The sequence below is a fragment of the Primulina eburnea genome, chromosome 2 (assembly GCF_022965805.1).
Source record: "Primulina eburnea isolate SZY01 chromosome 2, ASM2296580v1, whole genome shotgun sequence".
NCBI classification, from domain to species: Eukaryota; Viridiplantae; Streptophyta; class Magnoliopsida; order Lamiales; family Gesneriaceae; genus Primulina; species Primulina eburnea.
The window spans coordinates 509,819-524,697 of record NC_133102.1 but is presented as its reverse complement, the minus strand read 5'-3'; the positions used below and the strand labels follow the sequence as shown (position 1 = coordinate 524,697).

Below are 14,879 nucleotides of genomic sequence, written 5' to 3'. Positions count from 1 at the left end.
AGTATCCGTAGTCCGAATCCAAAAACATGGTTTTAAGGCAATTTACATTTTTAATAATTAGATAGATAATTACTGTTTTTTTTCTCTCAAATTTTCAATCAAACATAATCTATCTATACTTCTATACTTCTATATCTATACTTCTATACTATTTATTAAGACTGAGTACCTTATAAAAACTGTCAAGGAGGACACCATCTTTTTTTTCTCAGTTTTACCCTTACAGTTATAGTAATATTACACTTTTGTTTTTTTGTTTTTTTTTTTATTTCAACACACACATTTATTTTTATTTCAATCATTAAATATCAATTTAGTCCCTCCATAATTTGTCAATTTTTACTTTAGTCTATCGATAATGAAAAAAAAGATTGTAGACACACGCAACGCATGTGCAGAGTAACTAGTTATTTATTAAGGCTGAGCACCTTATAAAAACTGCCAAAGAGGACACCATCTTTTTTTTCCAGTTTTACCCTTAGGCAGCGTTTGGTTTAAAGGATAGGATAAACTAATGATTAGTACGTAAATGATAAAGAAAATGATTGTGGTAGGATTGTAATATATGGTGTAAAATAATATTATGTTTGGTAAGATTTTTAAGTGTATGATAATTTTGAATTTTTGATGAACAGACGAAATTGTCCTTCCCCCGGAAAAGATCGGTGGGTGAGTCGGCCGGAGACAGCTGCCGGAAATTACCGACGGATTTTGAAAAACCGTCGCTAATAGCGACGGTTTTCATGAGAAACTGTCGCCGATCTTGTTTTGAATTATTTTAATTACTAAAAATTTGACATTTTGCGACGGTTTATAACAAAACCGTCGCTATTTGCGACGGATTTTTTGCAAACCGTCGCTAACCGGCTGTCGGCCGGTGTTCTGCCGACAATCGGCAGTTCGTCGCCGGTCTGCCGGTGCTCGGCCGCGGTCGGCGGTCCGTCGGTGGTCGGCCGGCGGCGGTCGTGGAGGCGGCGGTCGGTGGCGGGAAATGGTGGTGAGTTTGAATTTAGGAGAAGGGTAAAATTGGAAAAATAGGAGGTATTAAGAGTGAGATAAATAATCCTAGGGGGTGAGGAGGTATTATTTTAACCTACCTAATATAACCTAATCATTCATAGGAGGGATTGAGTTGGTTTAATAATCACGCGAACCAAACAACTGACTAGGTAGGATAAATAATCAATACATGCTAATCACCCGAACCAAACGCAACCTTACAGTTATAGTAATATTACACTTTTGTTTTTTTGTTTCAACACACACTTTTATTTTTATTTCAATCATTCAAATATCAATTTAATCTTTTCATAATTTGTCAATTTTCAATTTAGTCCATCGATAATGAAAAAAAAATTGCAACAGAGTAACAAATTTCTATTAAAATGGAAATTTTGTTAGCCAATCATGTTTCCGGGCTGTATAAAACTAAAAAGTGCGCTGGAAGACCCGACTCGGCCCGTTCTCCGATAAATTCTCCAGCAGAATGAATCAGAATCAGAATCGGAAATTGACGAGGACGCCCCTCTCTCCCAAGCATTGAAGCGGAAAAGAATCTCCATCAACCAAGAAGAAAATCTCTGAACCGCTGGCCAACCAGCCAAGCATGGTGGCCCAAAACCTGGCGCCACCCGTCCAATTTCCTGCACTCGCTCCATATGCCGACTTAGAGGAGGCGGCGGTGGAAATATCAGTTTCCGAGTATGATTATTCGGTCGAGAATCACTTCAAAGCGGTCGACACAATCGTCAATCTCTGTGGGCTATCCGGAACAGTGGATGCCGATCAGTCTGAAAACGAGAGGTTCTCCAATTCCATCACTTTCTTAAGGTAGCTTTTATTTTTAACGCTCAGTTGGGGAGATACTTTGATCTTGAAGCATGCAAAGTTATGAGTGAAATATTTGTTGCAGAGAGTGGAGGGATTTTAATTACGCTTCCCGGGTTGTACGGTTTGCTTTCCAGCATAATTCTGAGAAAGAAGATATAGTCGGCGAGGTTACATTACCTCAATTTTCAGCTGTAAGTGTTCCTAAGGTATTCTGCAGAAGAAAGTTTCATTGCTCCCTCTACGCTACACGAGTGATCGACGCGCACGTGCAGCATAGGCCCTCCCAAATAATTTTTTTTCTTTTGGTATTAATTTGAGTTTATTTATTGATTTTACGCAGTTTCAAAATCCGCATGGAGAGCAAAATTAATGATAGAAAATCTTGGCGGGCTGAATAATTAGATCTTGGGATGTACGTAGAAGATTTCAGTTGCTATTCATCAATGGTTCCTTTTGTTTCAGCAAAGACTTTGAAATGCATGTTGGCGGTGCTGTCTGGGCATTGGATTGGTGTCGCAGAGTTGGTCATAATTCGGAGAATGGCATTGAGCCTGAGGTAATTGATATGGTGTCTTCATCCAAGCAGGAATCTTTTCCTTTAACGAAGGGTACCGCTTAGAAAAGGAATTATGCAGAATAACTGCAGTGGAAATTGCTTTGCCTGAGTAGGCGAACGGAGTAGTTTGTTGCAGTTGCTGCTTATCCTCCTGAATCTTCATATCACAAGATTGGCGCCCCCTTATCTGGCAGAGGTGTCATTCAAATTTGGTGTTTGTTAGCTGTCTGTGAGGAGGAAATTGTACTATCTCAGTGTAATAAAAAGCCAAGGCCAACCCAGAAAAAGGGGATGGTCATGGCTAATGAGCCAACTAAAATGCAAAGGCCAAGAGGAAGGCCAAGAAAGAAGCCTCTTATTGACCCTTTAGAAAAGGCAGATGCTGACAATCAAAATGAGCAACCTCTTGCTGTTGAATACCCTGAGGGTTCTTCTATATCGCAACCATCAGACAAAACTTCCATAACAAACATTTTGAAGACCTTGAGAGATCACATAAAGATTGTAACCAGACAGAATATTCAAATGCGTCAACATTGAGTTCTCCTGAGAAGGCAGAGGAAATCAAGCAAAGGCACAAAATCAAATCCAGGTTCACAATAATGATTTGCATATGCGCAGACAAGACGAATGCCAAGAACCTTCCCTTTTGAATCCATCATCATCTGCAAGCTATCTAATGAATTCCTCCTTGAGGCCCCACAATAAGATAAATTGTACTGGTTCTTGTGATACTTCTAGATACTTTGTTCCCAAGGATGTTGCTTTGCCTAGAATGATGCTGTGTTTAGCTCATAATGGGAAAGTTGCATGGGATATAAAGTGGCGGCCATATAATGGTTGTGACCCTCAATCCATGAAGAGAATGGGTTATCTTGCTGTCTTGCTTGGAAATGGTGCGTTAGAAGTGTAAGATACTCTTAAGCTATCCACTGTTTTGTTTTCTTAACTTTCCACAGGCTCTGGAATTTGAATCCTAAATTTTAACTTTTTTTTTCATTTATTTACATATGTTCGATATCCTAGAGGAATGAATAAGTTATTTGTGACTGGAACTTTCCATTGAATTGGGTGGAGATCACTCTGTGTTTAGATTTTATATTATGCACTATCTGTTAGACTGTTACATTGTTTATTTGGGTTCTCTGGAGAAATGAAATATGGTGCATAGATGACGTTAATATAGAAATTTAGAAATCATTTGTCGAATTATGAGTTCTTGGATGATTGTCTCCTAAAATATGAGGCTATAAGCCGAATGCATACTATGTTTAAAGGCCCTAGTTGTAATTCTTGTATACTCCGTCCAATCACTACAACAAATAATTTTTCACATAATCATCTGGGTTACAAGGATGTCTTCATGTTTAGCATCGATTGCCCATAATTTATTATCACTTCATTCTTGTGGTTTTTTTTTTTAATTTTGTTCCTTTAGGCTTCCTTTCTTTTTATGTTCCATCTTTTAATTCCCTCAGGCGCAATATCCAGTCAAATACCTCTACATCATTTTTTTAAAATAAGAAAAGTTAATACCTTCATGGCCCCGCTCATTTAAAGAGGCATTGCACCATGAATAGAAACAACACAACTTGCGACATTACAAAAATCCAAAGTTTCAGACGTGTCGCAAGGACCCTTGTACACTAGTACTTGCTTGCAAGATATGGTTATACTGGCACAACCTTGCCTCTTTATCTTGGATATTCCCAACATGAGAATGATTGTATAAAATTGTCATAGTTCTTTAATCAGCTCATTGAATGTGAGATATGCTCAGCCTGAGTATGATTGCATAAAGTGTAATAGCTCTTTATTCAGCACATTTTCCTACATTAAGTCATTCTTCATTCTGGTATTTGTCGTAATTGAGTTTCTCAGCGTACCATGTAACAAATGCAGGTGGGACTTGGGAGGTTCCCCTTCCTCAGACATTGAAACTTGTATATCCTGATTGCCAAGAGCGTGTCGTTGCTCGGTTCATTAAATTGCAACCAGTATTTAGATGTTCAATTTTGAAATGCGGTGATAGGAAAAGGTAATTTGGAACTAGTGGTATTTATTTTATGCACGCTCTTTCTTTATGACGTGGCAATAGTTTAACTAGTTTTATACAATACCATATTCCAATTCCGAACTCTTGGCTGAATCATACTCGAGGAAATTATATGCTGATGTTTGCCTTTCAATGTTTTTAGTGATTGAACTATCAGTGACTTGAGACTTTTTTTATGCACTCTCGATATTTTTTCATTCAATGACATTGATTTATGAAATGGTAGAGAGGGAGAGCTTCGGTGAAGTTGCCTTTAAATCTTAAGCTGGATCAAGGAATAAATTTTGCTTTATTTTCTGCATGAAGCAATGTCGTGCTCTGGCTAAACATACTCAGAAGGGATTCCTTAATGATCACTTACCTTTTACACCTCAAGTAGTAACTCTAAGAAAAAGTGAATGAAATCCAAGTTTTCCCTCCCAAGATAGTGTTAATGCACAGGGTCAGATGGAATGTGAACATAGAGTGCAAGAAGTGGCTGTGCTAAGGCGGAGCTGCTGGCTTGATACGCTGTCAGGAGGTTGATGTTTCTGGTTTTGAATAATATATATGACTGAGATGGCAATGTTTTATTGATATTATTTTGTGATCATATAGTTTTTCATTAATTTATTTTGAGTTTTATCGGTGGAAAACGAGGGTATTAATTTTTGCATATATGAGCCGGGAGAAAGAACTAAGAAGTATTAGTTTCTATCTTGTCGAGCGGCGCCGTCCTTCCCCTAAATTTATATTTCTGACTACTATTTATCACGGAAGAGCACATTTTTCTGTCGATGAAATATCATTCTCTTAGTTTCAAATTTATATTTATTTCGAGTTTTCTAAACAGAACCTTCTTTCGTCTGCAAGATTTTTTTTTCCTCCTCTTAGTTAAGATTTCAAGAGTATCAAAACGTAATTTCAGGCATAATGTGCATGCAATATAATTATATATGCGCGTCGATACGATGTAGCGATATTTTGTTTCATGTAATCTTTGTTTCCTATGTCTTATATTCGTGTGCACACTTTTAATATAATATAAATCACTTTTTTAAAAAAAAATTAAGTTACTGATTTTTTAAATATATTTAAATATTTAATTATATTGACAAATCATGTAGTTATTTTTAGGATTGAGTAAAATAGGTTTTTAAAATATTTTTTATTGAATAAAAGCAGTATTTTTCTCTATCCATTAAAATGAGTAAGATAGTTACTCTAAGCCGTCAATGTATTATTATGTAGTAGAGAGAAATAATGTATATGTTATACACACATTAATTATTAGCTCTTTGTGTTCACACGTTGTGTATATGTCAATTCGAATTTTTATGTAAATAATATTGTTTACAAAATTAAAACGAAGTTTAAAATTTTCTAATTTTTAATAAGTTTTTTTCATAAAGTTAATGTTCCCAAATTAGAAATAATGTTAATTTTTTGTTTACAATTTGATAATTTAATTAATTTATTTTATAATTTAAAATTTGGCGTATCAAGAGACCACTATATAATGTAGATAGATAGAATATCGGTACACTATTTAAATGTATATTGATTATTGTATACATAATAAATGTAATTTTTCCTAAAAAATTAAATAAATAAATAAATTTCTTCCGAAGAACCTGTGGACAATTCATGCAACGCAATAAAGTGGACATGCGAAACAGAGACGTTGTTTTTGGTCAATGCTCATACACCCAAATCTTTCGGTTACAAAAACAACCTCGCGGGCAATTTATCACTGTATTCTCCGGCGCTGGGAGTAAAATCTCCCTGGATTTGATCTCCTTTACGGTAATCGATACTCCGACTCGTTCAACGGCGTTATTTCCGGCTTCAGGCCGGCGGTAAATACCTAAAGGTAAATCACCGCGGCACTGCTCAATCTCTGCATATGCATCTGTTTGGTGCGCGTTTTTCGATTACCAGATAATTATCTAGCCTTTTTTTTCCTCTGAATGGTTGGGTGTTCTTTTTTGTGCAATTGCGTGTTAGTTGAATGTATGTGCATCTTTCTATCGATGTGTTTTGCGTTCCAATAATTTGATCATCTTCTGTTATATTATGATGATGTCGATTATTAGGAATTTGGGGATCGAGTTGATCGTTTTATTCATGTTTGGGTTCGGGCTATTTTATTGAGAGATGTTCAATATTATATGGCGTGACGATACATTATATGTTAATGTTAATTTTTACGCCAAGGAAAAGATTTTTATTTAGACGAGTTGAAAACAAAAATGGAATTGAACATGTGAAATTAAGATGACTGCGTGCATGAAGGATACTGAATATAATAAGTGCAAATTAACCTTTGAGCCCGGATTGCACTCAAATAAGTGATGAATTTGAAAACCTTTAATTTGGGAAGACAGGAAGCTTGAACTTAAAGATCAATAAATTAATAATAAAGAGGACGGGCTGAACGGCTTAATCATTGGCATCTGGGTGTCAATATCTTACATATGAAATACTCTTACCTTTTGCAATGCAGATGTCATCTCAACATTTTTTATTGATAAAGAAGATTATTGTTATTATTAGATGAGTGACATTAGCTGTTGTTTTCCATATGTTTACCGTCAAATTTTAGTGCAGAAGGACGCATTAAGCGAGTTCCTTGGAGTTTCGTTCAATGGCAGCTGGAAGTAATGGCCAGCAAAATTTCAGAAAAGCTATGGGAGCTCTTAAGGATTCAACAATGGTTGGAATGGCCAAAGTCAATAGTGTTTATAAGGTGTTGCTTGAGCTGTAAATTCATTTTCTTGATACTGTGATTTTTCGAAGGGAAAACATAAGATTATGTATTACAGGATCTAGATGTTGCTGTTCTGAAAGCCACAAACCATGTTGAAGCATTGCCAAAGGAGAAGCATGTGAGAAGTGAGCAGACAATTCTTTTTTAGGGATTTTTGAATTATATTTCCATTCCTTGGATGTATCATTGCCCACAACTCTTGGTTTATTGGTCTCCAGATATTGTGATTCTGTTTCCTTTTATTTTATTTTCTTGATAAAAAAGTGAGTGATTTATACCTTGGAGTTCAGGCATATGTAAAATGCAGATTTTTGTTATTTTTTGTCAGCTATTCTTGGTGCAGTTTCTGGTTCTAGACCTCGAGCAGATGTTGTTTATTGCATAGATGCACTTGCAAGGCGTCTTGGAAAAACACGTACCTGGGCGGTATGCTTCTTGGCCCCCTTCTTATTTTCTAATATTCACTCGTATTTTTGAATTTTAGCCACATGGCACCTTTAAGTTTTTTGTCACCAAGGAAGCCAAGTAATAACTTACTTAGCCCAAAACTAATGTTCTTATTCTAACACGGGCTAAAAGGTCTAAGTAACTCAAATCAATTTCCTTATTGGAATTGAACACTGTCATTAGCTTATTGGGAAACTTTTTGTTTCCTTTATCAATTTGAACACTTAAGTTGAAATCAGGCTGCGAGTGGAGTGCTTGTTTGAACCTTAATAATTCTTAATCTCTGTAGTGCACAGACCAATGCTTTGATTCTCTCTCATCCTCCATCATTGTATTCACTTTTATTGTTTTATGTGTGTTAGATATAGTTGAATCAATTCAAAATATTTATCCTTACTAGATCGTCTACTCGTAATTGCTGTTTTAATGTATTCTTCAACTTCTGATGAGAAATGTATTCCATTTTTTTCTCAGGTTGCACTAAAAACTTTGATTGTTATACATCGTGCGTTGAGGGAGGTCGATCCTTCATTTTGTGAGGAACTAATTATTTATAACAGTAGCAGAGGTCATATATTAAACTTGTTACATTTCAAGGATGAATCGAGTCCCAGTGGTACATATTTTTCTTTTCCATATGGAAATCATAAATGTTAACAGTTGGGAACTGACTATTCGGGTTTTTCTGATTTTAAGCATGGGACAATTCTACTTGGATCCGTACATATGCTTTGTATCTTGAAGAATGCCTGGAATGTTTTCGTGTTCTCAAATACGATTTCTACAGAGATCACTCGGCAAGTATTTTATCTTTTTTTGACAATTTTATTTTAAGGTACTGTCTTTACATTGTTTATCTGAATTTAACTGTAAAAATGAAATCTTTTGAATGATAGTCACTTCATTGCATTCCTCTTGTTTATGTTTTCTTACCTTCATACTCTGCAACATATCTACTTCAAACTGATGCAATTATTTGTTTATGGGTACATCATATCTATAACATTATTGGAGAATCTCATTGTTCCTTTCTGAATTTAATGCTATTCTCTTTTTCCATAAAGCTTATTCACTATGTAGCATTTCTTTGCTTTCTTTTGTTGTTTTGGGTAGCATTTCTTAACCCACTTTTCCATAAGTTTATGTTACTTATTTTACCTGTACTGTACTCTTGGATTTTACCAAGACAAGGTAATTTCAAGGTAAATATAGTTTTCTGGCACTGACTCTGGAATGGATTGACTGAAAATAAATCCTCCAGCAATTGCTGAGTGGTTTGTATATGTCCTTTACATGTCTCTGAATCATTTATAGCTCAGAGGCCAATAGGGCCAATAGCCAACTGTGGCAGCTATTTGTATTCCTTTTCTATTTAATAGGTCTGAAGGAGTCTAATCTTTATATGAGCTGTAGCTCCCAGCTCATCTCCTTCCCTTTTGGTGGCTTGAGAAGTGTGACTGAATTATATCTTGCCACTTGAAAGTTTGTGCTGACATGGAAGCTACTATGAATTATGGATGAAATTTTTTGATTATATGTTCCACTTCCTTGCTGTGATCTAAATGTATTTTTAACAGAGAACTAAGAAGTTTGACATTCCTGCTTTGCTCGAGCAATTGCCTGTTTTGCAGCAACTGCTTTTTCGCCTTCTTGCTTGCCAGGTACAGAATTGCCAATTAGTGAGAGTTCTATGATTTATATTATTCAATAAATATTTGTTAAAGTTACTTGCATGCGATTTTTATTTTTATTTTTTAAATTGTTATATGTTGATTGCATGCAATTGTGCAGCCAGGTGGAGCAGCTTTGTGTAGTTTCATGATTCAGTATGCCCTTTCAATTGTGAGCATTTATTGTTAAGACTGATCTCCTTGCCATATTTTCATTCATTGTTATGACTTAAATTGATCTATATGAATTCTTGAATTTCAATCTGCTATTTCAGGTTGCAGCTGAAAGTGTGAGGCTTTATGTGGCAATAACAGATGGAGTACTCAATTTGGTTGACAAAGTATGTATTAGTTTTTTTTTTTTTTTGTATTTCCATAAAGGGCAGAAATACATATCTTTACAAAGAATCGGTGGCATGTATTTGTTACAGTATTTTGAGATGCAACGACATGATGCTGTCAGAGCACTTGAAATTTATCGAAGAGCAGGGGACCAAGTAGGTTTTGTCCCTCTTAGTTTACTGTGCAATCAAACTATGTTTAGCACCATAGGTGTATGCTACTTCAATGCTGGGCACAATACTGCAGGCACAGAGGTTGTCAAACTTTTATGAGATGTGCAGGAGCGTTGATTTTGGGCGAAGACAGAAGTACGTCAAAATTGAGCAGGTATGTGACTTTACACGTTGCATGTTTTGTTCTTTCAGATAATCAAATTTAACTCCTTTTAACTCCAAATGTTGCTTGAAACACTGCAGCCTCCCCCTTCATTTCTTACAGCCATGGAGGAGTATGTAAAGGATGCTCCACAAGCTTTGATGCTTCCCTGGAAAGCAGTATGTAATTGTGCCTGAATTATTCAAAACATTTAAGTACCTTTAATATATAAGTTGTCCCACATCGGCTGTCCATATATGGGCCCAAATCCATAATCTTTATTTGATATAAGAGTTAAGATCCATCGTTATGTGTTGGACTACCTGTAGTTGGGCCACCTGTTAATGTCTCTACGCTTCAGTCGTTTTTTCCTGAGCATGAGAAAGTGTGTTGGTTGTTCCACATCTGTTGGATAAAGTCTTTGGGAATTTTATACATAGATTTGAACAATTCTTTCCCTTGAGCTAGCTTTTGGAGTTGAGTTAGGTCAAGTCTATAATTTCAACATGGTAACAGAGCCAAGACCCACCGTTATGTGTTAGACTGCTCATAGTTGGGCCACCTGTTAATGTCTCCACGCTCCAGTTTTTTATTCTTTGGCGTGATGGGGTGTGTTAGTTGTAACACATTGATTGGATAAAATTCTTGGATAAAGTCCTTGGGAGTTTTATATGTATACTTGGACTATTTTCCCCTCTTGAGCTGGCTTTTGGGATTGAGATAGACCCAAGTTCATAATCTTAACATGGTGTCGGAGCCAAGATCCATTGTTATGTGTTGGACTGCCCATAGTTGGGCCACCTATTATTCAGTTGTTTATTCATGGGCATGAAAATGGTGTGATAGTTGTCCTACATCAATTGAATAAAGTCCATGGGAGTTCATTATGTATACTTGGGTAATCCTCTTCCTTTGAGATAGCTTTTGAGGTTGAGTTGTGCCCAAGTCCTTAATCTTACTCTCACCGGTCTTCCTAACGAACAATCTTTTTCCAGGTTTTCCCTTCAAGTATCGTAGCACTCGGTGTACCACTTCCATGTGTTCTTCATTATGTTTAGTCATGTACGGACTGACAACACTTACAATGTATCCTATGTCAGGTCAAGTGTGTGATAGGTAGATCAATTTTCCAACCAATCGCTGATATCTTCCTTTGTCAACAAGCACTCGATCTTGATTCATACCCATTTTCACATTCGGGTCCATTGGATTGTCAACTGGTATGCACCCCAACATTCCAGTCTCTCTCGGTAGATCTTGAACATATTTTCGTTGCAAGATCGAAATTCCTTGAGACGGTCTCACCATTTCCATCCCCAAAAAATATCTAAGTTTACCTAGATCTTTCATTTCAAATTCCCTTGAGAGGATCCTTTTATGCCTGTCATTTCTGGTTCACTATCCCCCATGAGAACGATGTCATTGACGTAGACAATGAGAGCATTAGTTCTTTCTTCGGTGTGCTTGATGAATAACGTGTTATCTACTTGACACTGTATATACTCTTGTTTATTCAACACATTGGTAAACCGATGAAACCAAGCTCGAGGTGACTGTTTAAGACCATATAGGGACTTTTTCAACTTGCACACTTTGTGTTTCACTGCTTGTGTCACAAACCCTGAGGAAATATCTATGTTTACCTCTTCGTCCAGTTTTCTATCGAGGAATGCATTTTTAACATCTAGTTGGAATAGTGGCCAGTCAAGATTGACATGGCCAGTTGGAGAAAGCACCACAGAGTCCTGACAGCAGTTTAGTGGCCAAGATGCGGCCACGTGCTTCATCGAGAGATGCATCAAGGCCGAGAAGGAACTTGAATACTCATTTGGTCTTCACAATTTCCCTGAATTATGCTTCGTTCGATGCACACTTCCAGTCGTGTGATTCGAACAGATCTAGCTGCTGCCAGAGTTTTGTGAGTGCGGTGAAATAAGTTGTGACCGTGTCCTCACCTTGGTGGACATCATGAAGGCTGCTTTCCACACTGAATAATTCAGACGTGGTGTCCCGAGCAGAGTACGTATCCCGGACTGCATCCCATATTTCTTTCGCAGAAGAATATATGAGGAAACACTCTCCAATGTCTGGGACCATGGAATTGATAAGCCAAAACATGAGCATGCTATTCTCGGCATTCCAAGATTTAAATTTTCCATCTGTCGTGGCCAGTCGTGAGCCAAAGATGAGATATTCTTTTCCCTTGCCACATATAAACATCATGACGGACTGGGACCATTGTAAGTAATTCTGGCCATTGAGTTTGTGGAGTTTGTGGAACGTGATGGATTGAAACGGAGAGAGATCGGACATGGTTGGAAGCGGCGGAGCCGATGATGGTTTCTCAGGCTCCAACGACGAGGCCATATGGCCGTAATTAGTCATGGTGGCTAGAGTTTGTTCCTAAGCTCTGATACCATGTAGTTTGGTGAATCAAAATTCTTATTATCATTTAATATACATGAATAAATTTATATAAAGAAAACTTAGATTCTTTTCTCTACCATTTCTAATATATCTATTCTAAATTTAAAGTTTAACTTAAATATCCTAATTATCTCTTATCTAAATATCTAAGATCTTCAACAATATACATATATATTCACTCTCTCAACCCAATTTAGTGTATAAGTGTGTTGCCCCCTCTACTTTTCAACTATTGTGGACCTAAAAATATGCATAGATAACATCTAACATATAGATTATTTGCTCCTTACATAAATGTGAATCATATTTTAAATGGTTTTTCCTTCACTTATCAGAACGAAGATAATTATATTCAGAAAGTAGTGACTGAGCCGACATCAAATTTGGATACTGATACTGAAGAGGGATCTTATCCATCTGTAGATTCTATCAAGGACCAAAAAACCGATGCTGAAGCAGCTCCTTTGATTCCCGATCTATTGGTATAGAATTTCTGATTCATATGATCAATTCAAATGCAGATAGTTTATAGTAATTTACCTTATCAAGTTTCTTGTATTCTTAGAGCTGGGATGAACCATGCCAGGAAGCATCTGAATTGGCTGAACAAGCTTCCCCCAGTGTTTCACTAGGTAGTTCTTGTGTTTATGTGTTTCGTCAATACTAATAGTAGTCAGAAAGCATGATGTCATCATTTCATATCATGTGTAGAAGGAGCATCTAATCTCACAAGTAGTTCAGATTTGTCAAGTGAACCAGCTGGTTGGGAGCTTGCACTAGTAACAGAACCACATTCTGATGCAGCTTTAGCTGCACACACTAAGGTAATAATATATTTGCTCCAGTTGCCTACAAGGATATATGAACTATTGCTTATTGTGCTGCAATCTTTTGCTGCACACACTAAGGTAATAATATATTTGCTCCAGTTGCCTACAAGGATATATGAACTGATTGCAGCACAATAAGCAGTCTTTCTATTTTTATTTTGTCACGCTTTCTTCCCAATTCTGTTGCATAATTATGTTGCAGCTTTGCAACTGTGTAATGCATAATATGCATTTGTTGTTCATGATGTCCGAACAATCACAATTACAATAGCTGATTATTTCATATTATATCATGCATCATGTTAGGTAAAGTCAAATTTATCGGTGCTCAACTCACATCTAGGTTCAAGGCATTACAGAATTTTCATGCCTCATGATTTCTCAAGCACAACTACGTACAGATGGCTACCCTCACATTCACTTCAGTTACATCCTCACCATACAAGAATGATTAATCTAAATTGCCAGCTGAATCCATTGCATTACTTTATAAATCATGAACACCTCGCAGAATTCGATGTTGGATGGGGACATTAATTAAAAGTGTACCTTAAATTGGTGCTATAAAGGCTTGCAGCAGTTTAAGCTCCTCTTATAAGTCGTGGTTTTTCTTTCTGTGACAAAGTTTTTATACTTTTTAAAATTGAGAATAGTGTGCTTAAGTGCTCTCACCTTGGGTCTAAATGCTAGTTCATCAGTACCCACACTGCACCTTGGTGCTTCTCTGGAGAGAACTAGAGATGAAGCAAATGAGTGAATGCTTTTGCGTCTTACACTGAGTTTGGGGCAAACGGTTCTCGTTCGTGTTCTACCTGCATTAATTTGTCCTGATTCTTGTCCAATTCAATGTGAAAAAAAACAGGTTAATGTGCTGGACAGATCAACACTTGACAGTCTATATGAAATGGCATTGGCTAAAACTAGTCAAAATGAATCTTATCACGTGGGGATGGTCTCTTCAAATCCTTTCGAGTCCAGTTGTTACAATCAAGAGACAACCCTCTACGCGACAAGCCAGGCACCACACCCAAATTTTATGCAGATGCCTCAAATCCCCCAACATCAAGCAAGATTCATCCAGCAACAGCAACAGCAACATCATGACTACATGCATGAAATTTCGCAACAGCAAACACCATTCCAAGAACAGCCACATCAGCAACAAGAGTTATCAACCGATGGACATGATTTTATGAAGATAGCTGAAATCCCACAAGAGCAAGTTGATCCCATAAAGCCACATCAGCAGCACGAACAAACATCTGGTCGTGATTCCACAAACCCGTTCACAAATCCTTTCATGGAGCAAGGCTCACTGCCTTGTCCGCCTCCTAGTCAGTCTTGTAACTCAAGCTTGATCTAAAAGTCCGTCACATGTTTATGGTTAGTTTCTCAATCGCGCACCTATATGTTTATTTAGGATATATATTGATAAAAGAGTTTTGATACTCTTGCTTCAATTTTTCTTCCTTTGAAAACGTTTAACGTTTCCAGTAATTCAAAATGATATTGACATCCTCCTTTTAAGTTAATTGAGATGTGGTGTTCAAATTGCTAGCACCACAAGCATTTGTGCCAAAGCTATAATCCATTTGTGAAGCATTGAATGTGAAAAATAAAATATTTTGTTATAGATGTGGAGGCGAAAGTTCTACTC

At 36.8% G+C, this 14,879-nt stretch overlaps 1 protein-coding gene across 12 annotated transcripts; it reads left to right on the top strand.

The window, feature by feature from the left end:
* Positions 1 to 1,423: 1,423 nt before the first annotated feature.
* On the top strand, positions 1,424 to 14,867 carry LOC140815960 (putative clathrin assembly protein At5g35200). Of its 12 annotated transcripts, none has more exons than XM_073175034.1 (19): positions 1,426 to 1,830; positions 1,913 to 2,036; positions 2,171 to 2,386; positions 2,523 to 3,295; positions 4,289 to 4,424; positions 7,032 to 7,170; positions 7,247 to 7,316; positions 7,520 to 7,617; positions 8,113 to 8,254; positions 8,335 to 8,435; positions 9,216 to 9,299; positions 9,430 to 9,480; positions 9,584 to 9,805; positions 9,897 to 9,977; positions 10,067 to 10,144; positions 12,728 to 12,874; positions 12,958 to 13,024; positions 13,104 to 13,216; positions 14,085 to 14,867. In XM_073175034.1, exons 6-19 carry the CDS (start codon positions 7,069 to 7,071, stop codon positions 14,583 to 14,585), a joined length of 1,857 nt encoding a protein of 618 aa, XP_073031135.1. In that variant the 5' UTR covers positions 1,426 to 1,830; positions 1,913 to 2,036; positions 2,171 to 2,386; positions 2,523 to 3,295; positions 4,289 to 4,424; positions 7,032 to 7,068; the 3' UTR covers positions 14,586 to 14,867. The 12 variants fall into 12 exon arrangements, with proteins under 12 accessions (XP_073031151.1, XP_073031148.1, XP_073031143.1 ...); XM_073175041.1 differs by having other exon boundaries at positions 2,513 to 3,295; XM_073175067.1 differs by having other exon boundaries at positions 1,429 to 1,830; positions 2,171 to 3,295; positions 9,584 to 9,649; positions 9,740 to 9,805; positions 14,085 to 14,859.
* The last annotated feature ends 12 nt before the right edge of the window (positions 14,868 to 14,879 follow it).

What these genes read in the sequence shown, in the direction of transcription:
- LOC140815960 (XM_073175050.1), top strand. Translation starts at nt 7,069, where the DNA reads ATGGCAGCTGGAAGTAATGGCCAGCAAAATTTCAGAAAAGCTATGGGA. An exon ending in GGATGAATCGAGTCCCAGTG is followed by an intron (nt 8,255 to 8,334) that starts GTACATATTTTT and finishes TCTGATTTTAAG; the next exon opens with CATGGGACAATTCTACTTGG. An exon ending in ATCGAAGAGCAGGGGACCAA is followed by an intron (nt 9,806 to 9,896) that starts GTAGGTTTTGTC and finishes ACAATACTGCAG; the next exon opens with GCACAGAGGTTGTCAAACTT.